The sequence below is a fragment of the Podarcis gaigeae genome, assembly GCF_964106915.1.
Source record: "Podarcis gaigeae genome assembly, chromosome: 2".
NCBI classification, from domain to species: Eukaryota; Metazoa; Chordata; class Lepidosauria; order Squamata; family Lacertidae; genus Podarcis; species Podarcis gaigeae.
In genome coordinates, this window is record NC_139679.1 from 120450219 (window position 1) to 120478167 (window position 27949).

Sequence of the window (27949 nt, forward strand, 5' to 3'; positions counted from 1 at the left end):
GGATGGAGCAAGGGGAGGTGGCCCTTAGGCAGGTGGGGGGGGCAAGGTGTCTTTATTTTGACATGTGCCACCACCCCGTGGGAAACGCAGGAAAAGGAGAGCAGGCTGCACAGGTCAGTAGTCGGCGGCCCTGATAGTGGAGCCAGGGAGAGTCCTGTCTAATCTTTGAGGGGTTAATTTCACAGGCATTTGTTGTTCTAGCTCTTAGTATCCCAGGAGAGAAATCAGATGTACCTGGTGCTGAGAAGACGTTCCTTGGGGGAGCATTGTGCATTTGGGGTGGGGCTGAGGAACACAGGGAGGGTGTCCTGCAAAATGTATAGGGCAGCACAGTCCATGGGGCCCCTTCCAGAAGCTGCCGGACTGCAGCTCCCGTCCTCTCTGACCCCTGGCCATGCTGGATGGGTCAGAGGGGACTTGGAGTCCAGCATTATCCAAAGGACACCCCATTTGCTGCCCCCGATAGACAGAATCCAGCCTGTAAATACGGAACATTAATGCATCAACCCTAAACACATATAACTGGGCCAAAGCCCCACTCAATGCAATGAGGTTCATTTCTGACAAAGTGTGGAGATGGGGAGGCTGCATTTGCAGAGGGGATTTGAAGCCGACACCCTGTTCAATTTCTTTTTTACTTTCTTCCCATCTAAGGTCTCCAGAGTAAGGAGCTATCCTGCCTGACGTGGGGGAAGGGGTTCATTTTGTACTCCTCTATTAATCCAATTATGCATGCATTTTCACAGCTGCATAAGGTCTTGTGGGAGAGGAAGGTTTCGTAGAATCGCAGAGTTGTGAGGGGTCCTGAGGGTCATCTAGTCTGTTACCGGAAAAATCTGAGGGCTCCCTTGGACAAAAAGTAAAGACACCAACCAGAGTAAATTGGAGCAAATCAGCAGCCTGTAGGCTTGGTCTTTATTGAAGAAAGACTGTCGCGACAGGGTGCTCCCCTCACTTGCAGGTGAGAGGAAAGACCCAGAATAATGGTGTGCCAGACCTTATAAAAACTTTTGAAATTCCCATCCCCTAGGTCAAGCCCACCCCCAGAAACATCATGCATACATCACAGAAAGGAGGGGTTGAGGGAGGAGTTGTGGTGGTAACCTGAGTGTCCTGTCACCTGGCTGGTTCCCTTCTCTCCCCCTCCCATGAGTCACTTCCAGGAGACAAAGGGGAGTTTGCAGTTTCCTGCCCCCTGAGGGAAGATCTGATCAGTGTCCTTTGTTTCAGTCTATGCTGAATCCACTCCCATATGCAAGTTCTTTGTGATCTTGATTGTCTTCTGTCTAGGAGCAACTGGGCAGGGCTCCTGTAGATGTGCTGGTATGGTGAAGGGATTATGGCTGCCCTGTATCAAACCTTCCCCATTTTGTAGTCCTTCCTTCATGGAGTAAAATAAAAGTGGAACAGTGCAAACCCAATGTATGGTTGATTTTCTATGAATTTATAACAGAAGCATAGCGTATGTAGTGTGTGAGTGTGTGTGAAGTTTGTACAAACTGAATGATTGGGGTGGGGGGTTCCTGCTACATGTCCCACCCCCTGCAATGCAGGAATCCTTTGCCGAACGTGGGGCTCCAACCCACAACCCTGGGATTAAGAGCCTCGTGCTCTGCCAAATCGACATCTCAAAAGGAAAACAAGACTCAAGGTGAGGAAAAGATGATTTATTGGAACTGTTAAAAGTGTGACTGTCTCTTTCAGAAAAAGCGAGCTGCAGAGGGAATTGTGGAGAAAGGAAGGAAAATGAATCTTCTCACAGAAGCCCTTGAAAAACTGCCCAAGGCTCTCCTGGTGGGTAAATGGTTTTTTATGTCAGTCACTCTGGTCTGGAAAGAAACTCTTGCTGGGCCTGAGAGGCAGATTTAGTCTCCTCAGGAGATAATGAGGTGGGTTTTATTTTCCCACAGATAAAAGAAAGGGAGGAGGGTCTCTCCAGAGAACGAGGCTCCTGAGAACGTGTAGAGTTCGGCTCCTGAGTCGGCGTCAGAAAAAGACACACGTCCCCCTTCATAGTTCAGAATCACCCGGATCCTCCTGGGCTCCTCACTTGGGGACAGAGGAGAGTATTTAGGGGATGTCCAGGCCATGTACTCCCCTCTCGACCTCCCCACAGCCCAGATCCCCTCCTCAGGGCTAAAGGAGAAGCGGCCCTTTCTCTTCACAGACTTCCTGACAACCCCCACAACCCACCATTTCCCACTTTCCACAGTGACTTCCCAGAAATGTCTGCCTGCTGTGAATCCCTCACGTCCCAACACACAAGAGTAGCATCTGAATCTCTCAAGATTATCAGGCAGGGCTTGAGGTTTGTCTCCTAATCTCAGGCATTTCCTATCCTCGGACAGGATGAGCCTGGGATGGGCTGTGTCTGGATCCAGAGTGACATTTGCTGTTGGGGAGAAGATGAGGGAAAGAGAAGATCAGGCAGAATCGGCAGAGAGACAGAGATGGACATCCTTATCCAAGAAACAGCCGAAAAACCCAGATTCCCTTTCAGATCAAGGGGATTTCCTTGCATCGCATGCAAGACTGAGACTCCTCCTTGCAGACTCTCATCAGAATAAATATCTTCTGGTTGGTTTTTAAATCAGTTTCCTTCACTTTCTTATATTCAATGTCCATTGTGCCTGCCCTCCTTCCAACCCAGGCATTTTCTAAGGGGGAAAACCACCCAGGAAACCTTTTACTCATCTCTTCTGTGTTATCTAAGAGGAAAGAGGGGAGAATTGGAGGAGGCAGGAGAGGAGAGAAGCTGCCCCCCTCTGACAATCTCTGTGGGAACTGGCCTTTGGGGACCTCTGGGTTGGGCTGGGGGGGGGAGGAGGACCCCCCAGTAATAATAATAATAATAATAATAATAATAATAATAATAACAACAACAACAACAACAACAACAACAACAACAACAACAACAATAATATCAACATTTGCATACTGCCCTCCATCTATAGGTCTCAGGGTGGTCCACAGCATTAAAATACAACACAAAACCACATATAGTCTTCCCCTCACTTTCGCGTGGCTTATGTTCTGGGCCCTTGTGCCCACAAGTGAAAATCATGTTAAGTGGGGAGCCTGTTTATTCCTGCTCTCCATCTCTCTCACCCACTTGGTCTCTCCTTCCTCCCAACCATCTTGGAAGTTTAGGCATTGCCGCCAGGGAAGAGGAGGCAGGTGGAAGGGCAATTTTACAAAGGACTGCTTATTCCATGCTTCTCTTTGGGATTTCATATATATACCATAAGACTAGTTCCCTGGGGGAAGCGGGGAATAACTCAAAAGGTTACCAGTTTGGGGCTGACACAGTCATGATAGGCAAGTGTAGGGCTGCCCTATCTTGAAGAGCTAGAAAGAGGACACATTGGCCAACTTTGACTTTTAACCATGGATCGCTATGACGACTCTCATTTGAAATACCCCTACTATATGTAGGCTATAGAAGCTGTGATATATTGCTAGTAGCAATATTGTTAACTTTCAACAACAAAAGAATAATAAGAATACATATTGCTCCCTCACTTGCCACATAAAATATTTGGGCACATGTTCACATCTTTCTGAACGTAAATGTGCACAGAACTATTTATTAACCTGTTGAACATCTGCATGTGGACTCTCCTTAAGGGCAGGGGGATCTTAACTCTTGACCTCCCGGACTCCTTCTCCAAGATCTTGTAGCTGAGCTAGTGTCCTTTTGGTTCAGCCACAAGAGAAGGGATTTTTACAGTATGTCGCTAGCTTAAGATACTGCTCTGTTGTGATTCTTTGCTGCAGATTAGCCTTAGATCTGATTCTAATGCAGGCTTAGGCAACCTCGCCCCTGCATATGTTTTGGGACTACAACTCCCATGATCCCTAGCTAACAGGACCAGTGGTCAGGGATGATGGGAATTGTAGTGCCAAAACATTTGGAGGGCCGAGGTTGCCTATGCCTGCTTTAATGCAATATTAAATTTTTTCATGGGTTCCTGGAAACAAAAAAACTTGGGGACATTCTGCCAAATTTTAAAAATCTGCCCCGATACAGATTTTAAGAAATTTTGATCATGAAAATAGAAGACATGGCTGGGAAAAAGATGACTCGTGGTCTGAAACCAGGCCTGAAAAAGGTCACATGATGGAAAAGCAACCCAACTCTCTCTAGCCTGGAGTAAAACTCTTCCCTCCTCCGCCTGATCCTTCTGGGAAGTTTCTTTCCCCCCCTTCAAGTCCACCCTCTCTGCCTTTGTGGCACAAACAGCAGGGCTAGAGTCAAGTGGTGGGTGGTTCTCAACATACAGAAGAGACTCTTGACCCCCCATGAAACACTAGTCCCGCCCCTCCTGTGAATTGGGGTCTTATGTGAAATTTACCTCTGTGGAGATTTCTGAAAGACTGGACATCTGAGGAAGCAAAAAGAGGGTTAATAGCTAAAAAAAAATATTTTAAGCAAAAGATGACATCATAGAACAAATAATTGCAAAGACAACAACTTTATGCCTAAGGAATTAAAACAACTAACATGTTTAGCTGTGATCCCTGCATTGCAGGGGGTTGGACTAAATCAGGGGTCAGCAAACCTTTTCAGCAGGGGGCCGGTCCACTGTCCCTCAGACCTTGTGGGGGGCTGGACTATACAGCGGTACCTCGGGTAAAGTACGTAATTCGTTCTGGAGGTCCATTCTTAACCTGAAACTGTTCTTAACCTGAAGCACCACTTTAGCTCATGGGGCCTCCTGCTGCCGCTGTGCCGCCGGAGCACGATTTCTGTTCTCATCCTGAAGCAAAGTTCTTAACCCAAGGTACTATTTCTGGGTTAGCGGAGTCTGTAGCCTGAAGCATATGTAACCTGAGGTACCACTGTATTTTGAAAAAAAAAATGAACAAAATCCTATGCCCCACAAATAACCCAGAGATGCATTTTAAATAAAAGGACACATTCTACTCATGTAAAAACACGCAGATTCCCAGACAGTCTGCGGGCCGGATTCAGAAGAAAATTGGGCCGGATCCAGCCCCCAGGCCTTAGTTTGCCTACCCATGGACTAGATGATCCTTGGGATCCTTTCAAACTCTACTATTCCATGATTCCATGGGGAAATCAGAAGTGGTAAACCATGCTAGAAAATGGCAGAATACAACCATCAAAATCCACGAATGAAATGGGGATCTGTACTGGAGGGCTGGAGGAAGGTTAACATCTGCCCCAAGTAAACTGGTGGGGAAAAGCTGTTGAAAGCGGAATTTCCAAGCATGCTGACAAAGCAGATTGCAGAGGAAGAATCGGCAGAGCTTTACCATGTAATTCAAAGGGTCTTGTCAGTGGGGAGTCCTCCCTCATGGAATGGGGCTGATCTCATAAGAACAGTGGGAACTCTCAGGAGATGGGAATGGCTGAAGCACAAGAAATGGCTGGTGAAATGGCCTTGGCTCTGCTGCTGGGAGACCTGCCTGGCAGGAGGTGGAAAAGGGACTGGGTGCTTGTGGGTGCCCTTTTTAACACACTTCACGAGGGAGAAATCCAAGAAGCCTCTCGAGAAGCCTCAAAAGAACTTCTCCAGATTGTGTGGAGGGAAAACAAAATGCAAGGGAGGTTCCTTATACATGAGAACCAGAAACCAGGGACCCTGGACTGACCCTGCAGGATTTTCCTTAGGGTTTTGTAACATACTGTAAGGCTCTAAGGCTTTTCCCTACAAACAAGCAGTATATCGATTTTATGAAAGCAAAATCTATAAAATCGAGGGTGAAACCAGGATACCAGTCTATAGGCAGGAATGGAACTCAGACTGGTCTGCGGGTTCTTTGCAGGGACAAGCTCTGCCCCCAATCCAAGCCTTCAAACCCTCTCCCAGTTCATTTATGGGACAGACAAAGAGCCCCAACCCCCTAGAGGACTGTTTCCCAGAGTTACGCCATTGATGGGGGTCCCAAAGTCAGCAGAAGGGACGGTTCAACACCCATTAAATATCAGTCCCCATCCCTCCTGTAAAATTGTTCCTCCCCTGGAAATTTACCTTTCTGAAGCTGTTTTCTGTATAACACAGCATCTGAGGAAGCAAAAAGTTATAAAGTGTAAGGGCAACACTCTTCCACCTGAGATAAATCTCCATACAAAAGTAACACTTCATAATGTAGCATCCTTAAATTGACTCCATTCAGAGGAGGGGAACCTCCAAAAGGACAACTCCAGATTGTGAAGACTGGTAACCAAAAGGAAAAGGAGGTTCCGTATAACTGAAAAGAGATACACTCTGGTTCAGGCTTCCTTTACAGGATCCAGCGTCACAATATACATGGGCCATTCTGGGGGACAGGAAATGAAGGCTGCAGCCCCAAGAAGGAAGGGGTCCTGGGGTTATTAAATTCCATGCAATAAGAGCCTGGCATGTTCAGTTCTGAAGAAGTAACAGAATTCCCAGTGTGAAATCCTGGCAGCCAATTTTAATTACCTTTCCATTGTTTCATTGCATCTTCCACAAGGTGATTTACATCACAGGATTCCAAGACCCTGTTCCTCAGCTCTGGAGGGAAAGCCATCGGCTTCTCTGGACTCTCTCTTTTCTCATAGCTGGTGAAAAGAAAAACCATGTCAGCCCATTCAAATCCACAATTTCTGTTAAAGGAAAAGAAAAGAATTGGGAGGAGGCCTAGAGGGAGAGGCAGGCCCTGAGTGGGGAGTTTCTTCCTCACTACGGACTCCTCAGCCAGACCCCCAAGGGCCAAAACAGCAACCCCAGGCCTCTGGGTCTCCCCACTGATGTCTATTCAAAGAAGAAGCAGAATCATATGGTATCAAGGGGCAGGAATTGTCTGAGGGTGATGAGAGCAAAGCTAGATGTCCCCTTTCTCTAGATGTCCCCAGAGAAGGAGTGAGGAAGAAAAAGAGATTCACTTCTGTTGGGAAACAAGAAATGTTCCTTAAAACCTCTACTCTGAACCTGAAAGACACCTTGAATTGAAATACTGCAGCTGGAATATGGTCAAGAAAATAGCCAATTCCTGCTCCTTGGTGAGAAATCGCACCCCCCCCAAGGGGCTCTATGGGGCAGGAGTTTGCTTGGGACAGGGTAGGGGGCCGGCAGAGTGACTGAACTGGTCAGTCTAGAAGGAAACAACGAAGGCAGGCACGTCCAACTCCCAAGAGACTGCGATCTCCTCACAGTAGAAAAAGATCTACCCATTGTCAAGTTCCGAAGAGGTGCCCCTGCATTTACCTCTGAGATGCCTCAGGGAGTGAGTCCTCCAGTCTCCCCCTTGCAGCCCCTGGGGGGCCATGTCTGAGGTTCCTGCATCCCGGCCTCATGGAGGGATGCTAATGGAAATGAGCCAGATCCACTTACCTCTGCAAGGTGCTTCTCACATCCTAGAGGGGAAAAGAGAAGGGAATTCACTGCACCCCACAGGCCACACTAGGAAGACCCCCTCAGACCCTGCCCCTCGGATGTCACTCTGCCTGGCACATGGCAAGGTTGTGGGCAGGGATGGTGGAACCAGCCAGTTTTGGTTTCTCACAGCTTTTATTTCTCCAATCTGAAATTATGAATTTTTCCAGGATGAAGTTCTCCACATTTCCACATCTGCTTACAATTATTATTTTTTAAAATCCTTATGGAAATCCACCAGCATTTTAGGGAAATTTAATGTTTGTGGGTTCAGGAGAAGATTCCATCCCATCTCTTGTCTTAGATTATAATTTATTAACTATAATCCCATATGCATTGTGCAATTCACACGTAAGGAAGCCTGCAGGATAATCCTACCAGGGAACTGTCCCAATTATGAATTTTTCCAATATCAAGTTCTCTACATTTCCACTCAGTTTGCAATTATTGTTGAAAATCCTTATGGAAATCCACCAGCATTTAAGGGAATCTCATGTTTATGGATTCAGTAGAAGATTCCACTCCATCTCTTGTCTTAGATTATAATTTATTAACTTTAATCCAGTTTGCATTGTGCAATTCAGACATAAGTAAGCCTACAGGATAATCCTACCAGGGAACTGTCCCAAATTGTCTTCCATAGAAGTCACCAAATTTCAAATTCTGCTTTCCAACTGGAAATAAGAAAAGCACCTGCAGCATCAAATGCCTCCAAAGGGGTAATAAAACAGCTCCCAGTCCATTTCCGAGCACAATTCAAAGTGTTGGTGCTGACCTTTAAAGCCCTAAACGGCCTCAGTCCTGTATACCTGAAGGAGCGTCTCCACTCCTATCGTTCTGACCGGATACTGAGGTCCAGCACCAAGGGCCTTCTGGCGGTTCCCTCGCTGTGAGAAGTGAGGATACAGGGAACCAGGCAGAGGGCCTTCTCAGTAGTGGTACCTGCCCTGTGGAACGCCCTCCCAGCAGATGTCAAGGCAATAAACAACTATTTTACTTTTAAAAGAAAACTGAAGGCGGCCCTTCTTAGGGAAGTTTTTAATGTCTGATGCTGTATTGTTTTTAATATTCGGTTGGAAGCTGCTCAGAGTGGCTGGGGAATCTCAGCCAGATGGGCAGGACAAAATTTTATTATTTATTATTATTTATTATTAATTATTATTATTACAAAGCTCAGTGTTTCTTTGGTCTCCTCCACACTTCTGCTTTTCCTGTGTCTAGAAATCACAGGTCCAAGTGGTTTTGCCTTTGCCTTGCCGCTTTCCCTCAGGAAAAACCTGCTCCTTAGTTCAACATCTAAGCAAACGTCAATCCGGAGAAACCCAGGCTAATATTTGCTCTAATTCAGCAGTAAACAGCGGGTTTTCCTTGAGGAAAGGGGTGGGACAAGCAGCAGTCGAGATGAGTCCCACTGTCTTACTCTTTGGTCACTGTGACTGAGCATCATTTTGGGTTGATCTGAATCCATTGTGAAGGGGATCAACCCAGAGGTTTTGGAGGGAACCGGAAGAGAAGTTTGGTCAAGAGACTGGCTCATGTCAGAAGGAGGCCTGAACGCATCCTCGCTGAAGCCCAGCCCAGGGCAGGAAGGCAGCATTGCCAAGAAGAAGGCATTTGGAGACAAATCTTCAGCAAAGAGCAGAAAAGCACCTGCTGTTCCATCAAGAACACAGAAGAATCTCTAGTCTGCATTCAGATGAGTTAAGCATCCCAGGTCTCTTGGGTCTTCCTGTCCATTAAATACCTGACTGGAGGCTCCATCATCTGAGCCCCTGCACTCCTTGTATACATGAAAGAGACACATAAAGGATGGGAGGCAGCCTTTTCCTGGAGCCTTGGGCTGCTCCTGCCACCGTCTTACCTGCAGGAGTTCAGTCGCTGGCTGCTGACCCTTCTCCTCCATCTCCTGGATGATCTTCTCAAGAGAGGAGAGTTTCCTGGAGAGTCTGGCCAGCTGCTCATCCCTTCTCCCTGCAATCTCCTTCTCCACCTCTTCCACATGATTCAGCAGACCTTTTTCTTGTTCTTCCAGGAATTGGCGCAGTTCTCTGAACTTCTCCACAATCTTCAGCCTCTCTGTTTCTGTTAATTTCTGCAAGAAAAGAGGAGGTCTGAATGTGTTTGGTGCTTAGCCTCGAAACAGCAGAAACAAAATTATGAGAAGTCCACAGGGAGGACACTTATGATTTTTCTATAGACACCTCCAGTAGCTAAAGATGTAAACCTTTATTTTGAGGGGAGGCCCTCTCCATTGCTGTTTCTGTTGATGTCTATTCTGCAGACGGATACAGCCTAAAGGAAGGAGCTCTTTTTTCCTAGCCATGGATTTTCCCTGCATGTTTTGGGGCATGGCATAACCAGAGTTCACAGTTGTTCAGAGAACATCCAGGGACATTAAACACCCCTCAGTTTAGACTGGGACCATTTAGGTGTTGGAAGGAACAGAAACAGAGGAGGAGGAGAACAAAGTGCAGAGTTCATTACCATAGCTCCCCTGTTTTCTTTAAAGGTTCATAATGGCCTGAGTTTGCTTAAAATGAACAAGAGATCACATTTAGAAAGACAATTCTTTAGTAGAATTTATGGTAAATCAGGATTTGGATTGAATTGCTTCCACCCTTTCAGCTCACAAGTCCTCAGGCTTCTCCTTGACTGCTATTCACATAATAAATGACAAGGGAAAATAAACTCAATTTGTTGTATTCAAAGGTGAATTTACCTAATTCGCAATCCTTTGAAAAATACGGAGACCGAAACAGAGCTTTAAAATTCTGATATTTTCAAGCTTGACCTAGCCAGGTAATATTCACAAAAAATGTATTTATGAGGGTAAAGTACAGATCAAAATATTTATACAAGGAGGTAGCTACCCTAACATCTGATTCATACCAGACTGACGTGGAAATGTGGAGAAATGTGGAGAAGCTGAAACGGGCAGATTTCCCCATCCCTCCTCAGTCTTCTTCTTCTTCTTCTTCTTCTTCTTCTTCTTCTTCTTCTTCTTCTTCTTCTTCCTCTTCCTCTTCCTCTTCCTCTTCCTCTTCCTCTCTATTGAATTTATATACTGCCCTATACCTGGAGGTCTCAAGTGCTTGTTCCCTGTCTAGTAACAACAGAGACACTTACCAGGAGGTCTTTGCTTTCCTTGTCCAGATCTGCTTGATGGGCCAGAATTTCCTCTCTCTCTTTCCTCAGAATCTCCAGGCAGCGACAGATCTCTCCCTAAAGAGAAAAGGGAAAACTCAGCTTTGATTGAGACACACAGAGAGATGAAAATCACAATGGCTTCTTGTGCCCAGTGGCCTTGCTAGAAGAGCAAAGCAGTTTCCTGGAGGAAATAAAAGTACACAGGTTTTCAGCCTCTTTGGATCCACGGCTCCATGGATCAACTACCCTGTGGGGCTCAGGATCCCAATTAGGTCCCCCCTTGCCTGCAGAACTGGCAGCCCCTCACCTTTTCTCAAACACCCTCCCTTGCGGAGTGATCTCTCAGCCTCCTCTCCTTTCCTTGGGAGTCCCAGCCTGACTTCTCACCTTGAGGTCTCAGGGAGAAGTGGGAAGAGGAGGAGGAGGAGGAGGAGGAGGAGGAGGAGGAGGAGGAGGAGGAAGGGCTAAGGCAGGATCCAACCTGGAATGTACCATTCTAGCGTCAAAGAGATAGTGAGGTCAGCCCAAGAGGCGAGAGATGCAGGGATAGACCAGAGCGTCTCAAAATTTGGGGTGGGAGGAGATCCTCAGCCCCCCCAAAAAACCTCATTGCAGAGGCTCCACAGCACCTCAGAATAAGCCACCAGTAGGTGCTTCCACTCCCCACTCCCAAATCTGCTTCCAACAGATACTTGGTGGGGCGGGATCCTGCACCATCTGGTCAATTCCTGGCTAACAGTCCCCTCCCCCCCCCCCCCCCCCGCTGATCCCTTGCTGCTCTCTGTTTTGCAGGGCATTGAGGAGGAATCCTGGTAACCAAAGGAGACATGTACTTAGTTGTGTATGTGCCATTTACATCTCTACTGTTCTAAATATGTACAGAGCAGCCTTTCAGGGGGATGTGGACGAAGTTAACCCTTTCTCTCCCTGCCAAGGTCCCAGTTCAAATCTTTGAAGCTGCTGTGAGTATTTCAAGATCCCCCTTGTCCCCCTGGCAGAGAGAAAGACTTCAACGCCCCCCTCCAGCCATCTCAGGAGCCCTCAGGCTTCCCCTGGGCTGCTTCCAGGGCGATAAACAACGACCAATCAATGCCATGCCTACTTTGGACCTGAGAAGTAAAAAGAAAACCTCCCAGGAAGAATCCACAGCTATTTATTTCTCCCCCTCCAGATCCAGAGATCTCCTACCTTGTATTCCTCCAAAGCCTCTTCCAGAGGAATCACCTTGTGATTTTCATGTTCCTTTGATTTGTCACACACCAGGCAGATGGGGGCTTCGTGGACTTTGCAGAAGAGCTTGAGGGGCTCCTGGTGCTTCTCACAGACTCCTCCTTTCCCTCCTTCCTCCTTTCCACAGACTCCTCCTTTCCCTCCTTCCTCCTTTCCCTCCTGGAGGCTGAGATTCTGGGCTATTTCTACGAAGTTTGCCAGCTGCCGATTGGAGACGAGGCTCCTTCTCTGGACTCTTTCTCTGCACTGAGGGCAAGAAGCCTCTGCCTCCGCTTCCCCCCAGAAGAGGACCAAGCAGGATCGGCAGAAGTTGTGCCCACACTCTGGGATGGTGACTGGATCCTTGAAGTAATCCAGGCAGATGGAGCAAGTGGCTTCATCACGGAGACGCTGGATGTGACCCCCCGCAGCAGCCATGGCTCCCTCGCGCTGAAGACCCAAGTTAAGTTTCGCTTTTTCAGTTTTCAGTCACTGCGAGTTTCCCTTCCTGGAAATGACTCAGTGATCACGTGATCTTTATTTTTTCAAAAAAAAATATATGTCTCCAGGTCTTTGCAATTGCTGAATGTTTTCTCAAGTAGCAGCGAATATTTCTGGATTGCTTCCCATGCTTTTGCTGGGAAGACCTTGCAGAGCCACTGCCAGTCAGTGGAGGCAAGACTGGCCTCGATGGACCTGGCAGAAGGCCCCATCTGTATGGTGGCAGCCCAGTTATGGCGTTCCTTCCCTAGATATGAATGCCTGGTGAGACCTGGCTATTATTATTAATTGATATTACTACACAGTGTAAAGTCTTCCTATATTCCTAATAAAGTGTGGTGCCTTCCAATGGCTGAAAAACCTGGAGGGCTTTAACAGGGGATTAGATACAATTCCTGGAGGATAAGACTCAGGTGGTGCTGTGGGTTAAACCACAGGGTCTAAGGCTTGCCGATCAGAAGGTTGGTGGTTTGAATCCCCGCGACGGGGTGAGCTCCCATATCTTGGTGCCAGCTCCTGCTAACCTAGCAGTTTGAAAGCACGTCAAAGTGCAAGTAGATAAATAGGTACTGCTCCGGCGGGAAGGTAAACGGCGTTTCCGTGCGCTGCTCTGGTTCGCTAGAAGCGGCTTCGTCATGCTGGCCACATGACCCGGAAGCTGTACGCCGGCTCCCTCGGCCAATAAAGCGGGATGAGTGCCGCAACCCCAGAGTCGGTCACGACTGGACCTAATGGTCAGGGGTCCCTTTACCTTTACCTTGAGACTTTGGATGGTTATATGCTCTGCCTCTGTGGCTGGAAGTGGTAATCCTCCTGAATAGCAGCTGCTGGAGACTCCAGGAGGGGCTCTTATTCCCAGGTCCTGCTTAGGGGTTTCCCACACACATAATGTTTAAAAAATGTTTTGGGTTTTACCTGCAGGTAAAAGGAGAGAGATCAAGACGGAGAATTCCCACCAAGGGAAGCTGTGCCAAAGGGAATATCCCTAAGGAACATTTTTTTGTTAGCTGAGATTGCAGAGCAAAAGCGTGAGTTCAAAGGACACCAGGGAGCAAATGAACGCAGCCATCACCCAGAAGTCCAGTTCCCTTTAGTGAAAGCCCCGTGCACTTTGGAGCAGAAAAGCCCAAAGGAGGAATGGCCAGCACAGTTTGCGTCTGGGGAGGCTGAATGGCGAAGAACATCCTCATGAATGCTCCATGTGTGGGGAGAGCTTCCAGCGAGGATCCGCCCTGACTGAACAGCAGAGGATGCACATGGGAGAGGAAGAGTACAAATGGTCTGAGGACGAGAAACCCTTTCCCCAGTGAGAGATCTGGGTGCGCCATCAGAGAGGCCTCATGGAAGAGAAACCACACAAGTGTCCCAAGTGTGGGAAGAGGTTCAGCCAGAGGACCAATTTGGTGAGTCACCTGCAAATCCACACAGGAGAGAGGCCTCACGAATTCCTGGACCGGAAAGATACGTTACTCAAACACCGGAGAACCCACACAGGGGAGAAGCCGGACGAGTGCCATGACTGTGGGAGAAACTTCAAGCACTCATGCAACTTAATTGAACATCGGAAGACGCACACAGGGGAGAAATCCCACCCAGTGTGGGGCAAGTTTCCATCATCCTTGTAGGTTGATTGACCATCAGAACATCCACACAGGAGAGAAGCCTCACAAAGGCCCTGAGTGCAGGAAAAACTTTTCTCCGTGAGATACGCTGATCAAACACCAAAGGACCCACGTAGAGGAGAAACCTCATGAATGCCCCGAGTGCGGAAAAAGCTTCATTCAGAGGAAGGGATTAATCGGACACCAGATAATTCATTTAGGGAATACGTCCAGCTAATATTCTTGAAAAGTGCCACATTCCACAGAAAAACAGAGGGAGAAATGTTGTTTACAACCTGATTTGCAGTGGAGAACACACACTTTATCTATGTCACAAGACATAGGCGGATGGCCAGTTGTTGTTGTTAATTCAAGAAAGTTCTCTGTTGAGGCTTCCTGCCCCAGAAGGGGACAAACAAAACTGCCCACCCCCTGCTCTGGTCCCCACAATGGATGGAGGCAGGGAGACAGAGACACATTATCTCCACATTGCAGATTCTCATAGCACTAGAAGTCGTGGCCCCCAAACAAAGCTGATTGTTGGGAGATCCAGGACAGAAAAAAGCATTTCATTGTGGAGCGTGTAAATGAACCATGGAACTCACTGCCACTGGAGGCAGAGATGGCAGCCAACTTAAAATCATAGAATTGCATAGTTGAATGGTACAAGGGTCACCTAGTCCAGATCTCTGCAATGCAATAATCTTTTGCCCAACATGGTGCTCAAGCCAGTGACCCTTAGATTAAGACTATCGTGCTCCACCCATTGAGCTGGGGAGAAGACAAGGGGACAAATTCATGGAGCACTAGGCCGTGAAGCACAATGGCTCTGCTCTGCCTCCACAGTCCAGAAACAGAAGGCTTCTAAATCTCAGGTGCTGGAAACTGCGGGGGGGGGGGGAGGCTGGTTTTACACACTGGTCCCGCTTGCAGGTTTCCCAAGGGCGTCTGGGGGGGCCCTCTTGGGCCCTGGACCAAATGGGCCACTTTTTGTGTCCTCCCACGGGGTGAGTGGAAGCTCACAGGGAAACCTACGATGACACACAAACATTGCCTACATCATATAGGGGATGGAGCAAGGGGAGGTGGCCCTCAGGCAGGTGGGGGGGGGGCAAAAGTGTCTTTATTTTGACATGTGCCACCACCCCGTGGGAAACGCAGGAAAAGGAGATCAGGCTGCACCGGTCAGTAGTTGGTGGCCCTGATAGTGGAGCCAGGGAGAGTCCGGCCTGATATATGACGGTTCAATTCCACAGGCATTTGTTGTTCTAGCTCTTAGTATCCCAGGAGAGAAATCAGATGTACCTGGTGCTGAGAAGACCCTCCTTGGGGGAGCATTGTGCATTTGGGGTGGGGCTGAGGAACACGGGGTAGGTCTCCTGCGAAATGTATAGGGCACCACAGCCCACGGGGCCCCCTCCGGAAGCTGCCGGACTGCAGCTCCCATCCTCTCTGACCCCTGGCCAGGCTGGATGGGTCAGAGGGGAGTTGGAGTCCAGCATTATCCAGAGGACACCCCATTTGCTGCCCCTGATATACAGAATCCAGCCTGTAAATAAGGAACGTTAATGCATCAACCCTAAACACATATAACTGGGCAGAAGCCCCACTCAATGCAATGAGCTTTATTTCTGACAACGTGTGGAGATGGGGAGGCTGTATTTGCAGAGGGCATTTGAAGCTGATGCCCTGTTCAATTACTTTTTTATTTTCTTCCCATGTGAGGTCTCCAGAGTAAGGAGCTATCCTGCCTGACGTGGGGCAAGGGGTTCATTTGTATTAATGCAATGATGCATGCATTTTCACAGCTGTATAAGATATTGTGGGGAGAGGAAGGTTTCGTAGAATTGCAGGGTTGCAAGTGTCCCTGAGGGTCATCTAGTCCCACCCCCTGCAGTGCAGGAAACCTTTGCTGAACGTGGGGCTCCAACCCACAACCCTGGGATTAAGAGTCTCGTGCTCTGCCAAATCAGACATCTCAAAAGGAAAAGAAGATTGAAGGTGAGGAAAAGATTATTTATTTGGACTGTTAAAAGTGTGACTGTCTCTTTAAGAAGAAGTGAGCTGCAGAGGGAATTATGGGAAAAGGAATGAAAATGCAAAGCAACAGCAACCCATTATTGTTTTGTTATTTCTGCTGATTTTGACATTTATGCATCCTTTCAAAGGTCCCCTTGAAAAATCGCCCTATGTTCTTTCGGTGGGTAAATGTTTTTTATATTAATCGCTCTGGTCTGGAGAGAAACTCCTGCTGGGCCTGAGAGGCAGATTTAGTTTCCTCAGGAGATACTCAGGTTGGTTTCATTTCCCCTCAGATAAAAGAAAGGGAGGAGGGTCTCTCCAGAGAACGAGGCTCCTGAGAACGTGTAGAGTTCGGCTCCTGAGTCAGCGTTATAAAAAGACACACGTCCCCCTTCATAGTCCAGAGTCACCCGGATCCTCCTGGGCTCCTCACTCAGGGACAGAGGAGAGGAAACAGGGGAGGTCCAGGCCACGTACTCTTCTCTCCACTTCTCCACAGCCCAGATCCCCCCCTCTGGACTAAAGGAGAAGCTGCCCTTTCTCCTCACAGACTTCCTGGCGACCCCCACATCCCAGCATTCCCCATTTCCCACAGCGACTTCCCAGAAATGTCTGCCTGCTGTGAATCCCTCACGTCCCAACGCACAAAAATAGTAGCTGAATCTCTCAGGATTGTTGGGCAGGTTTTGCTCTTTGTCTCCATATCTCACGCTTTTCTGATCCTCGGATAGAATGAGGTAGGGATGGGCTGTGTCTGGATCCAGAGTGACATTTGCTGTTGGGGAGAAAAGAAGGAAAGATTAGTAGACTCAGCCAAGAGGCAGAGACGGACATCCTAATCCAAGAAACACCCAAAAAACCCAGATTCCCTTTCAGGTCAATGGGATTTCTTCTGCATCACATGGGACACTGAGACGCCTCCTTGCAGACTTTGATCAGAATAAATCCAGGCATTTTCTAAGGGGGAAAATCACCCAGGAAACCTTTTACTCAGCTCTTCTAAGGAGGAAGAGAGAAGAATTGGAGGAGGCAGGAGAGGAGAGAAGCTGCCCCCCTCTGACAATCTATGTGGGAATTGGCCTTTGGGGAACCTCTGGGTTGGGCTGGGGGAGGAGGACCCCCTGTAATAATAATAATAATAATAATAATAATAATAATAATAATAATAATAATAATAATAATATCAACATTTGCATACTGCCCTTCATCTATAGGTCTCAGGGTGGTTCACAGCATTAAAATACAACACAAAACCACATATAGGCTTCCCCTCACTTTCGCATGGGTTATGTTCTGGGCCCTCGTGCCCACAAGTGAAAATCGTGTTAAGTGGGGAGCCTGTTTATTCCTGCTCTCCATCTCTCTCACCCACTTGGTCTCTCCTTCCTCCCTACCATCTTGGAAGTTTAGGCCTTGCCGCCAGGGAAGAGGAGGCAGGTGGAAGGGCAATTTTACAAAGCACTGCTTATTCCATGCTTCTCTTTGGGATTTCATATATATACCATAAGACTAGTTCCCTGGGGGAAGCGGGGAATAACTCAAAAGGTTACCAGTTTGGGGCTGAGACAGTCATGATAGGCAAGTGTAGGGCTGCCCTATTTTGAAGAGCAAGAAAGAGGACACATTGGCCAGCTTCGACTTTTAACCATGGATCGCTATGACGACTCTCATTTGAAATACCCCTACTATATGTAGGCTGTAGTAGGTGTGATATATTGCTAGTAGCAATGCTCTTAACTTTCAACAAAAGAATAGTAAGAATAGTAAGAATACATATTGCTCCCTCACTTGCCACATGAAATATTTGGGCACATGTTCACATCTTTCTGAATGTAAGTGTGCACAGAACAATTTATTAACCTGTTGAACATCTGCATGTGGACTCTCCTTAAGGGCAGGGGGATCTTAACTCTTGCCCTCCCGGACTCCTTCTCCAAGATCTTGTAGCTGAGCCAGCGTCCTTTTGGTTCAGCGACGAGAGAAGGGATTTTTATAGTATGTCGCTAGCTTAAGATGCTGCTCTGTTGTGATTCTCTGCTGCAGATAAGCCGAACCGGCTGCCTTAGATCTGACTCTAATGCTGGCAAAGGCAACCTTGGCCTTCCAAATGTTTTGGGACTACAACTCCCATGATCCCTAGCTAATAGGACCAGTGGTCAGGGATTATGGGAATTGTAATGCCAAAACATCTGGAGGGTTGAGGTTGCCTATGCCTGCTCTAATGCAATATTAAAATTTTCATGGGTTCGGCGCCATCGCCGAATGGCGGACTCTCTCCGAGCTCCGGAGGGAGTCTGCTGGGTAGGGGTTGGGTCTTGCCGTGCCGGCGACGCGGGGACCCTCAAAAACCATGGGCGGAGATGCCCATGGACTTGGTGACTCGGCGGGCACCGTTTGCACCCCCCCGATCCGTGAAGGAGCCTTTTTAAAGGCTCCGGAGCGGGTGACGGGGTGTGTGTGTGGTGCTATGAGTCCACTGCTTCCCCTGCCCAGCGAAGCCGCATGCCATTCGGTGGAGAGCAACGACTTCTTCTTTGGAAATTTCGGATTTGGACTAAAAAGAACCCGTGAGTAAAATTATTGGACTTAAAAAGGCAAATTTAACCTATGAATTTGGAGCGAGCGGGGGGGGGGGTGCAAAAAGGAAGTCCGACCCCCCGTTGTAGACGGTTTAATGCAAGGATGTGACAACTAAGATCGAGATATGAACTTGCTTATTTGGAAAAAAAATTAACTTTACGAAGGGAAATTACAATTTTGTGCTGGAGGAGAAGATTTGTGGAACTAAATTGCAACCCCCCCTGGAACCGGGAACGAACCGCTATGAGAGGCTGGCGAAGAGACACAGAAACTTTGACAGCTGTCAAAGTAGCTGTCAAAGCAGGGAAATAAAAGAGAACTTTGTTACGATGGCTTTGCTGGTTTGTTACAATTTGGACATAAACTATTGGAAATAAAGGCAACAAGTTATTTGATTTTTGGGTCTGACTTTGAAAGAAATTAAGTTACTAAATTCCCTCTAGAGGGAGGATGGGACATTGCAACAGTAGTTGCAAGTGGAAAAATACTATGAATTTGAACAGGATTTGTTATCTCTTGGGAAAGCTGCAAAAACGAGGCACTATTTTGTCTACAGAGGTTTCTATACTAAAGGAGACAATGGATTTTATCTATTGAAGAAGGGAAGGGACTTGACGCAAGTTATGTACCTGAATAACAAAAGCCTCTGTGGAGAACAAGAAGTTTCTGAATTAGAAGGTTTCTGCAGCAGAACAGGAAAAAAGTAACCTGAGGAATGAGAGCTGGACTAAATTTGAAGGTGGAGCATTTGGGAGAGTTTCTTTGAGATTGGACTTTCTGAAATTAAAAACAATTAAAAGACGGCAAAGTGGAGCTGAGACATAGATGTGGATGCACCAGGCTGGCAGGAGACAACTGGATGAACTTTGGGGGTCGGAACCGGGGAAAAGGGGGGGGGGAGAGATTTGGAACCCAAAGGCTGTAAAATTTTATATAAAATTTTATATTTCTTTCTTTTCTTCTTTTCTTTTTTACTGTTTGTTGTTTGAAAATAAGGGAATTCGTGGAAGGGAAATGGGGTCGAACTTAGGGAATTATATAAAACATAAGGAGAAATGGTTAATTAAGGATAACAAGATAAATTAATTTGGAACAAATGTGTTATTTAAAATTACAAATAAGGTTTTTAAATTTGGGTAAGTATTTGTGGAATCAATTTAAGGGAAGTGGGATACAAGGGGGGGGGGGGAGTCCGGGAAAGATGTTATTGAAACTAAGCGCAAACTATATCTGTCTTTTCTTTCTATCTTTCCTTTTCATTCTGGAAAAATTTTAATAAATATTATAAAAAAATAATAATAAAATTTTCATGGGTTATTGTAAACCAAAAAAAAAAAAAAAAAAAAACCAACTTGGGGACATTTTGCCAAATTTTAAAAATCTGCCCCGATACAAATTTTAACAAATTTTGATCATGAAAATAGAAGACATTGCCGGGAAAAAGATGACACATGGCAACCAGGCCTGGAAAAGGTCACATGATGGAAAAGCAACCCAACTCTCTCTAGCCAGGGGTAAAACTCTTCCCTCCTCCACCTGATCCTTCTGGGAAGTTTCTATCTCCCCCTTCAAGTCCACCCTCTCTGCCTTTGTGGCACAATCAGCAGGGCTAGAGTCAAGCTGTGGATGGTTCTCAACTGTACAGAAGAGACTCTTGACCCCCCCATGAAACAATAGTCCCCGCCCCCTCCTGTGAATTGGGGTCTCCATGTGAAATTTACCTCTGCGGAGATTTCTGAAAAACTGGACATCTGAGGAAGCAAAAAGAGGGTTAATAGCTAAAAATATATATATTTTAAGCAAAAGATGACATCATAGAACAAATAATTGCAAAAAAAACTTTATGCCTAAGGAATTAAAACAACTAACATGTTTAGCTGTGATTCCTGCATTGCAGAGGGTTGGACTAAATCAGGGGTCAGTAAACTTTTTCAGCAGGCGGCCGGTCCACTGCCCCTCAGACCTTGTGGTGGGCCATACTATACAGTGGTACCACACGTTAAGTACTTAATTCATTCCGGAGGTCCGTTCTTAACCTGAAACTGTTCTTAACCTGAAGCACCACTTTAGCTCATGGGGCCTCCTGCTGCTGCTGTGCCGCCGGAGCACGATTTCTGTTCTCATCCTGAAGCAAAGTTCTTAACCCGAGGTAATATTTCGGGGTTAGAGGAGTCTGTAGCCTGAAGCGTATGTAACCTGAGGTAACACTATATTTTGAAAGAAAATTGAACAAAATCCTATGCCCCACAAGTAACCCAGAGATGCATTTTAAATAAAAGGACACATTCTACTCATGTAAAAACACGAGGATTCCCAGACAGTCCGCGGGCGGGATTTAGAAGGAGATTGGGCCGGATCCAGCCCCCAGGCCTTATTTTGCCTACCCATGGACTAGATGATCCTTGGGATTCTTTCAAACTCTACTATTCCATGATTCCATGGGGAAATCAGAAGTGGTAAACCATGGTAGAAAATGGCAGATCTGTACTGGAGGGCTGGAGGAAGGTTAATATCTGCGCCAAGTAAAGTGGTGGGGGAAAGCTGTTGAAACCGGAATTTCCAAGCATGCTGACAAAGCAGATTGCAGAGGAAGAATCGGCACAGCTTTACCGTGTAATTCAAAGGATCTTGTCAATGGGGAGTCCTCCCTCATGGAATGGGGCTGATCTCATAAGAACAGTGGGAACTCTCAGGAGATGGGAATGGCTGAAGCACGAGGAATGGCTGGTGAGGTTGAAACTGAAGATGAGGCAGCTCAGGCCTTGCTCTGCTGCTGGGAGACCAGCCTGGCAGGAGGTGGAAAAGGGACTGGGTGCTTGTGGGTGCCCTTTTTAATACACCTCACAAGGAGGAAATCCAAGCAAATCTTTAGAAGCCCCAAAAGAACCTCTCTAGATTGTGTGGAGGGAAAACAAAATGCAAGGGAGGTTCCTTATACATGAGAACCAGAAACCAGGGACCCTGGACTGACCCTGCAGGATTTTCCTTAAGGGTTTTGTAAGATATTGTAAGGCTCTGAGGCTTTTCCCTACAAACAAGCAGTATATCGATTTTATGAAAGAAAGCAAAATCTATAAAATCGAGGATGAAACCAGGATACTAGTCTATAGGCAGAAATGGAACTCAGACTGGGGTGCAGGTTCTTCACAGGGACAAGCTCTGCCCCCAATCCAAGCCTTCAAACCCTCTCCCAGTTCATTTATGGGACAGACAAAGAGCCCAAACCCCCTAGAGGACTGTTTCCCAGAGTTACGCCATTGATGGGGGTCCCATAGTCTGCAGAAGAGACGGTTCAACACCCATGAAATATCAGTCCCCATCCCTCCTGTCAAATTGTTCCTCCCCTGGAAATTTACCTTTCTGAAGCTGTTTTCTGTATAACACAGCATCTGAGGAAGCAAAAAGTTATAAAGTGTAAGGGCAACACTCTTCCACCTGAAATAAATCTCCATACAAAAGTAACACTTCATAATGTAGCATCCTTGAATTGACTCCAGAGCAGGGGAACCTCCAAAAGGACAACCCCAGATTGTGAAGACTGGTAACCAAAAGGAAAAGGAGGTTCCGTAGAATTGAAAAGAGATACACTCTGGTTCAGGCTTCCTTTACAGGATCCAGCGTCACAATATACATGGGCCATTCTGGGGGACAGGAAATGAAGGCTGGAGCCCCAAGAAGGAAGGGATCCTGGGGTTACTCAATTCCATGCAGTAAGAGCCTGGCATGTTCAGTTCTGAAGAAATATTAGAATTCCCAGTGTGAAATCCTGGCAGCCATTTTTCATTACCTTTCCATTGTTTCACTGTATCCTCCACAAGGTGATTTACATCACAGGATGCCAAGACCCTGTTCCTCAGCTCTGGAGGGAACGGCAGTGGGTTCTCTGGACTCTCTCTTTTCTCATACCTGGTGAAAAGAAAAACAATGTCTGCCCATTCAAATCCGCAATTACTGTTAAAGGAAAAGAAAGGAATTGGGAGGAAGCCTAGAGGGACAGGCAGGCCCTGAGTGGGGAGTTTCTTCCTCACTACGGACTCCTCAGCCAGACCCCCAAGGGCCAAAACATCAACCCCAGGCCTCTGGGTCTCCCCACTGATGTCTATTCAAAGAAGAAGCAGAATCATATGGTATCAAGGTGTAGGAATTGTCTGAGGGTGATGAGAGCACAGCACACATTTCCTTTCTCTAGATGTCCCCAGAGAAGGAGTGAGGAAGAAAAAGAGATGCACTTCTGTTGGGGAACAAGAAATGTTCCTTAAAACCTCTACTCTGAACCTGAGTGACACCTTGAATTGAAATATTGCAGCTGGAATATGGTCAAGAAAATAGCCAATTCCTGCTCCTTGGTGAGAAATCGCAACCCCCCCCCAAGGGGCTCTATGGGGCAGGAGTTTGCTTGGGACAGCGTAGGGGGCCGGCAGAGTGACTGAACTGGTCAGTCTAGAAGGAAACAACGAAGGCAGGCACGTCCAACTCCCAAGAGACTGTGATCTACTCACAGTATAAAAAGATCTACCCATTGTCAAGTCCCAAAGAGGGGGCCCTGCTTTTACCTGTGAGATGCCTCAGGGAGTGAGTCCTCCAGTCTCCCCCCTGCAGCCCCTGGGGGGCCATGTCTGAGGTTCTTGCATCCCGGCCTCATGGAGGGATGCTAATGGAAATGAGCCAGATCCACTTACCTCTGCAAGGTGCTTCTCACATCCTAGAGGGGGAAAGAGAAGGGAATTCACTGCACCCCACAGGCCACACTAGGAAGACCCCCTCAGACCCTGGCCCTCGGAAGTCACTCTGCCTGGCACATGGCAAGGTTGTGGGCAGGGATGGCGGAATCAGCCAGTTTTGGTTTCTCACAGCTTTTATTTCTCCAATCTGAAATTATTAATTTTTCCAGGATGAAGTTCTCCACATTTCCACATCTGCTTACAATTTTTTTTTTAAATCCTTATGGAAATCCACCAGCATTTTAGGGAAATTTAATGTTTGTGGGTTCAGGAAAAGATTCCATCCTATCTCTTGTCTTAGATTATAATTTATTAACTATAATCCCATATGCATTGTGCAATTCAGACGTGAGGAAGCCTACAAGTTATTCCTACCAGGGAACTGTCCCAATTATGAATTTTTCCAATATCAAGTTCCCTACATTTCCACTCAGTTTGCAATTATTGTTGAAAATCCTTATGGAAATCCACCAGCATTTAAGGGAATCTCATGTTTATGGATTCAATAGAAGATTCCAAAGCACCTGCAGCATCAAATGCCTCCAAAGGGCTAATAAAGCAGCTCCCAGTACGTTTCCGAGCACAATTCAAAGTGTTGGTGCTGACCTTTAAAGCCCTAAACGGCCTCAGTCCTGTATACCTGAAGGAGCGTCTCCACTCCTATCGTTCTGACCGGACACTGAGGTCCAGTGCCGCGGGCCTTCTGGTGGTTCCCTCGCTGCGAGAAGTGAGGATACAGGGAACCAGGCAGAGGGCCTTCTTGGTAGTGGCACCTGCCCTGTGGAACGCCCTCCCAGCAGATGTCAAGGCAATAAACAACTATTTTACTTTTAAAAGAAAACTGAAGGCGGCCCTTCTTAGGGAAGTTTTTAATGTCTGATGCTGTATTGTTTTTAATATTCGGTTGGAAGCTGCTCAGAGTGGCTGGGGAATCTCAGCCAGATGGGCAGGACAAAATTTTATTATTATTTATTATTATTATTTATTATTATTATTAAGCTCAGTGTTTCTTTGGTCTCCTCCACACTTCTGCTTTTCCTGTGTCTAGAAATCACAGGTCCAAGTGGTTTTGCCTTTGCCCTGCCGCTTTCCCTCAGGAAAAACCTGCTCCTTAGTTCAACATCTAAGCAAACGTCAATCCCGAGAAACCCAGGCTAATATTTGCTCTAATTCAGCAGTAAACAGCGGGTTTTCCTGGAGGAAAGGGGTGGGACAAGCAGCAGTCGAGATGAGTCCCTCTGTCTTGCTCTTTTGTCACTGTGACTGAGCACCATTTTGGGCCGCTCTGTATCCATTGTGAAGGTGATCAACCCAGAAGTTTTGGAGGGAACGGGAAGAGAAGTTTGGTCAAGAGACTGGCTAATGTTGGAAGGAGGCCTGAATCTTCGCTGAAGCCCAGCCCAGGGCAGGAAGGCAGCATTGCCAAGAAGGCGGCATTTGGAGACAAATCATCAGCAAAGAGCAGAAAAGCACCTGCTGTTCCATCAAGAACACAGAAGAATCTCTAGTCTGCATTCAGGTGAGTTAAGCATCCCAGGTCTCTTGGGTCTTCCTGTCCATTACAAACCTGACTGGAGGCTCCATCATCTGAGCCCCTGCACTCCTTGTATACATGAAAGGGGCACATGAAGGATGGGAGGCAGCCTTTTCCTGGAGCCTTGGGCTGCTCCTGCCACCATCTTACCTGCAGAAGTTCAGTCGCTGGCTGCTGACGCTTCTCCTCCATCTCCTGGATGATCTTCTCAAGAGAGGAGAGTTTCCCGGAGATTCTGGCCAGCTGCTCATCCCTTCTCCCTGCAATCTCCTTCTCCACCTCTTCCACATGATTCAGCAGACCTTTTTCTTGTTCTTCCAGGAACTGGCGCAGTTCTCTGAACTTCTCCACAATCTTCAGCCTCTCCGTTTCTGTTAATTTCTGCAATAAAAGAGGAGGTCTGAGTGTGTTTGGTCCTTAGCCTCAAAACACCAGAAACAAAATTATGAGAATTAAACAGGGTGGACACTTCTGATTTTTCATAGACATGAAACCTTCAGTGGCTAGAGAAGTAAACCTTTATTTTGAGGGGACGCCCTCTCCATTGCTGTTTCTGTTGACTTCTATTTTGCAGACGGATACTGCCTAAAGGAAGGAGCTCTTTTTTCCTAGCCATGGATGTTCCCTGCATGTTTTGGGGCATGGCATAACCAGAGTTTGAAGTCGTGCAGAGAACATCCAGGGACATAAAACACCCCTCAGTTTAGACTGGGACCATTTAGGTGTTGGAAGGAACAGAAACAGTGGAGAACAAAGTGCAGAGTTGATCCCCATAGCTCCCCTGTTTTCTTTAAAGGTTCATAATGGCCTGAGTTTCCTAAAAATGAACAAGAGAATTTAGAATTCAGTTCTTTAGGAATATTTATGGTAAATCAGGATTTGGATTAAATTGCTTCCACCCTTTCAGCTCACAAGTCCTCAGGCTTCTCCTTGACTGCTATTCACATAATAAATGACAAGGGGAAATAAACTCAATTTAGCTGCATTCAAATGTGAACTTACCTGATTCGCTATTGCTGAAAAAATATGGAGACCAAAACAGAGCTTTAAAATTCTGATATTTTCAAGCTTGACCCAGCCAGGTAATATTCACAAAAAATGTATTTATGAGGGTAAAGTACAGATCAAAATATTTATACAAGGAGGTAGCTACCCTAACATCTGATTCATAACAGACTGACATGGAAACATGGAAAAAGGAGAAATGTGGAGAAGCTGAAACAGGCAGATTTCTCCATCCCTCCTCAGTCCTGACTCTCTTCTTCTTCTTCTTCTTCTTCTTCTTCTTCTTCCTCTTCCTCTTCCTCTTCCTCTTCCTCTCTATTGAATTTATATACTGCCCTATACCTGGAGGTCTCAAGTGCTTGTTCCCTGTCTAGTAACAACAGAGACACTTACAAGGAGGTCTTTGCTTTCCTTGTCCAGATCTGCTTGATGGGCCAGAATTTCCCCTCTCTCTTTCCTCAGAATCTCCAGGTGGCGACAGATCTCTCCCTAAAGAGAAAAGGGAAAACTCAGCTTTGATTGAGACACACAGAGAGATGGAAATCACAATGGCTTCTTGTGCCCAGTGGCCTTGCTAGAAGAGCAAAGCAGTTTCCTGGAGGAAATAAAAGTACACAGGTTTTCATCCTTTTTGGATCCACGGCTCCATGGATCAACTTCCCTGTGGGGCTCAGGATCCCAATTAGGTCCCCCCTTGCCTGCAGAACTGGCAGCCCCTCACCTTTTCTCAAACACCCTCCCTTGCGGAGTGATCTCTCAGCCTCCTCTCCTTTCCTTGGGAGTCCCAGCCTGACTTCTCATCTTGAGGTCTCAGGGAGAAGTGGGAAGAGGAGGAGGAGGAGGAGGAGGAGGAGGAAGGGCTAAGGCAGGATCCAACCTGGAATGTACCATTCTAGCGTCAAAGAGATAGTGAGGTCAGCCCAAGAGGCAAGAGATGCAGGGATAGACCAGAGCGTCTCAAAATTTGGGGTGGGAGGAGATCCTCAGCCCCCCAAAAAAACCTCATTGCAGAGGCTCCACAGCACCTCAGAATAAGCCACCAGTAGGTGCTTCCACTCCCCACTCCCAAATCTGCTTCCAACAGATACTTGGTGGGGCGGGATCCTGCACCATCTGGTCAATTCCTGGCTAACAGTCCCCTCCCCCCCCCCCCCCCGCTGATCCCTTGCTGCTCTCTGTTTTGCAGGGCATTGAGGAGGAATCCTGGTAACCAAAGGAGACATGTACTTAGTTGTGTATGTGCCATTTACATCTCTACTGTTCTAAATATGTACAGAGCAGCCTTTCAGGGGGATGTGGACGAAGTTAACCCTTTCTCTCCCTGCCAAGCTGCTGCGAGTATTTCAAGATCCCCCTTGTCCCCCCGGCAGAGAGAAAGACTTCAACGCCCCCCTCCAGCCATCCCAGGAGACCCCAGGCTTCCCCTGGGCTGCTTCCAGGGCGATAAACAACGACCAATCAATGCCATGCCTACTTTGGACCTGAGAATTAAAAAGAAAACCTCCCAGGAAGAATCCACAGCTATTTATTTCTCCCCCTCCAGATCCAGAGATCTCCTACCTTGTACTCCTCCAAAGCCTCTTCCAGAGGAATCACCTTGTGATTTTCATGTTCCTTTGACTTGTCACACACCAGGCAGATGGGGGCCTCGTGGACTTTGCAGAAGAGCTTGAGGGGCTCCTGGTGCTTCTCACAGACTCCTCCTTTCCCTCCTTCCTCCTTTCCACAGACTCCTCCTTTCCCTCCTTCCTCCTTTCCCTCCTGGAGGCTGAGATTCTTCGCTATTTCCACCACATTAGCCAGTAGCCGGTTGGGGAGAGGCTCCTTCTCTGGACTTTTTCTCTGCACTGAGGGCAGGAAGCCTCTGCCTCCGCTTCCCCCCAGAAGAGGACCAAGCAGGATCGGCAGAAGTTGTGCCCACACTCTGGGATGGTGACTGGATCCTTGAAGTAATCCAGGCAGATGGAGCAAGTGGCTTCATCACGGAGACGCTGGATGTGACCCCCCGCAGCAGCCATGGCTCCCTCGCGCTGAAGACCCGAGTTAAGTTTCACTTTTTCAGTTTTCAGTCACTGGGAGTTTCCCTTCCTGGAAATGACTCCGTGATCACGTGATCTTTCTTTCTTTCTTTTTAAAAAAGCATGTCTCCAGATCTTTGCAATTGCTGAATGTTTTATCATGTAGCAGCGAATGCTTTTGGATTCCTTCCCATACACACAAACACAGGCACACCTAGTAAGTTCTGGTATTCATACTGCAACA

General features: G+C 47.1%; 2 protein-coding genes and 1 long non-coding RNA gene across 4 annotated transcripts; 1 reads left to right on the top strand and 2 right to left on the bottom strand.

Moving 5' to 3' along the window:
• On the top strand, positions 1 to 16820 carry LOC310838179. Its single transcript, XR_014560768.1, has 3 exons — positions 1 to 755; positions 15643 to 15826; positions 16579 to 16820. It is a non-coding gene; the product is annotated as an uncharacterized lncRNA (long non-coding RNA).
• LOC310837646 (zinc finger protein RFP-like) lies at positions 1653 to 12331 on the bottom strand. Of its 2 annotated transcripts, XM_083724565.1 has the most exons (8): positions 11703 to 12331; positions 10494 to 10589; positions 9229 to 9459; positions 7326 to 7348; positions 6435 to 6553; positions 6000 to 6032; positions 4356 to 4385; positions 1653 to 2392 (listed from the first exon to the last, which is right to left on the bottom strand). In XM_083724565.1, the coding sequence occupies exons 1-8, from the start codon at positions 12159 to 12161 to the stop codon at positions 1875 to 1877; spliced, it is 1509 nt and encodes a 502-aa protein (XP_083580691.1). In that variant the 5' UTR covers positions 12162 to 12331; the 3' UTR covers positions 1653 to 1874. The 2 variants fall into 2 exon arrangements, with proteins under 2 accessions (XP_083580691.1, XP_083580692.1); XM_083724566.1 differs by lacking the exon at positions 4356 to 4385 and having other exon boundaries at positions 11703 to 12319.
• Positions 15828 to 27751, bottom strand: LOC310837881 (zinc finger protein RFP-like). Its single transcript, XM_083725094.1, is given in 9 exon segments — positions 15828 to 16622; positions 20149 to 20178; positions 21784 to 21816; positions 22215 to 22333; positions 23107 to 23129; positions 24833 to 25063; positions 26081 to 26176; positions 27248 to 27504; positions 27507 to 27751. Coding segments are annotated over 9 exon segments (1506 nt in total). The 5' UTR covers positions 27706 to 27751; the 3' UTR covers positions 15828 to 16104.
• Between the last annotated feature and the right edge of the window lie 198 nt (positions 27752 to 27949).

Excerpts from the sequence above, each read along its gene's own strand:
- LOC310837646 (XM_083724565.1), bottom strand. The coding sequence starts at position 12,161 with ATGGCTGCTGCGGGGGGTCACATCCAGCGTCTCCGTGATGAAGCCACT. Across the intron at positions 10,590-11,702 it reads AGGCTTTGGAGGAATACAAG|GGAGAGATCTGTCGCTGCCT; the intron begins GTAGGAGATCTC and ends TTTTCTCTTTAG. Across the intron at positions 7,349-9,228 it reads CAGCGACTGAACTCCTGCAG|GATGTGAGAAGCACCTTGCA; the intron begins GTAAGACGGTGG and ends TTTCCCCTCTAG.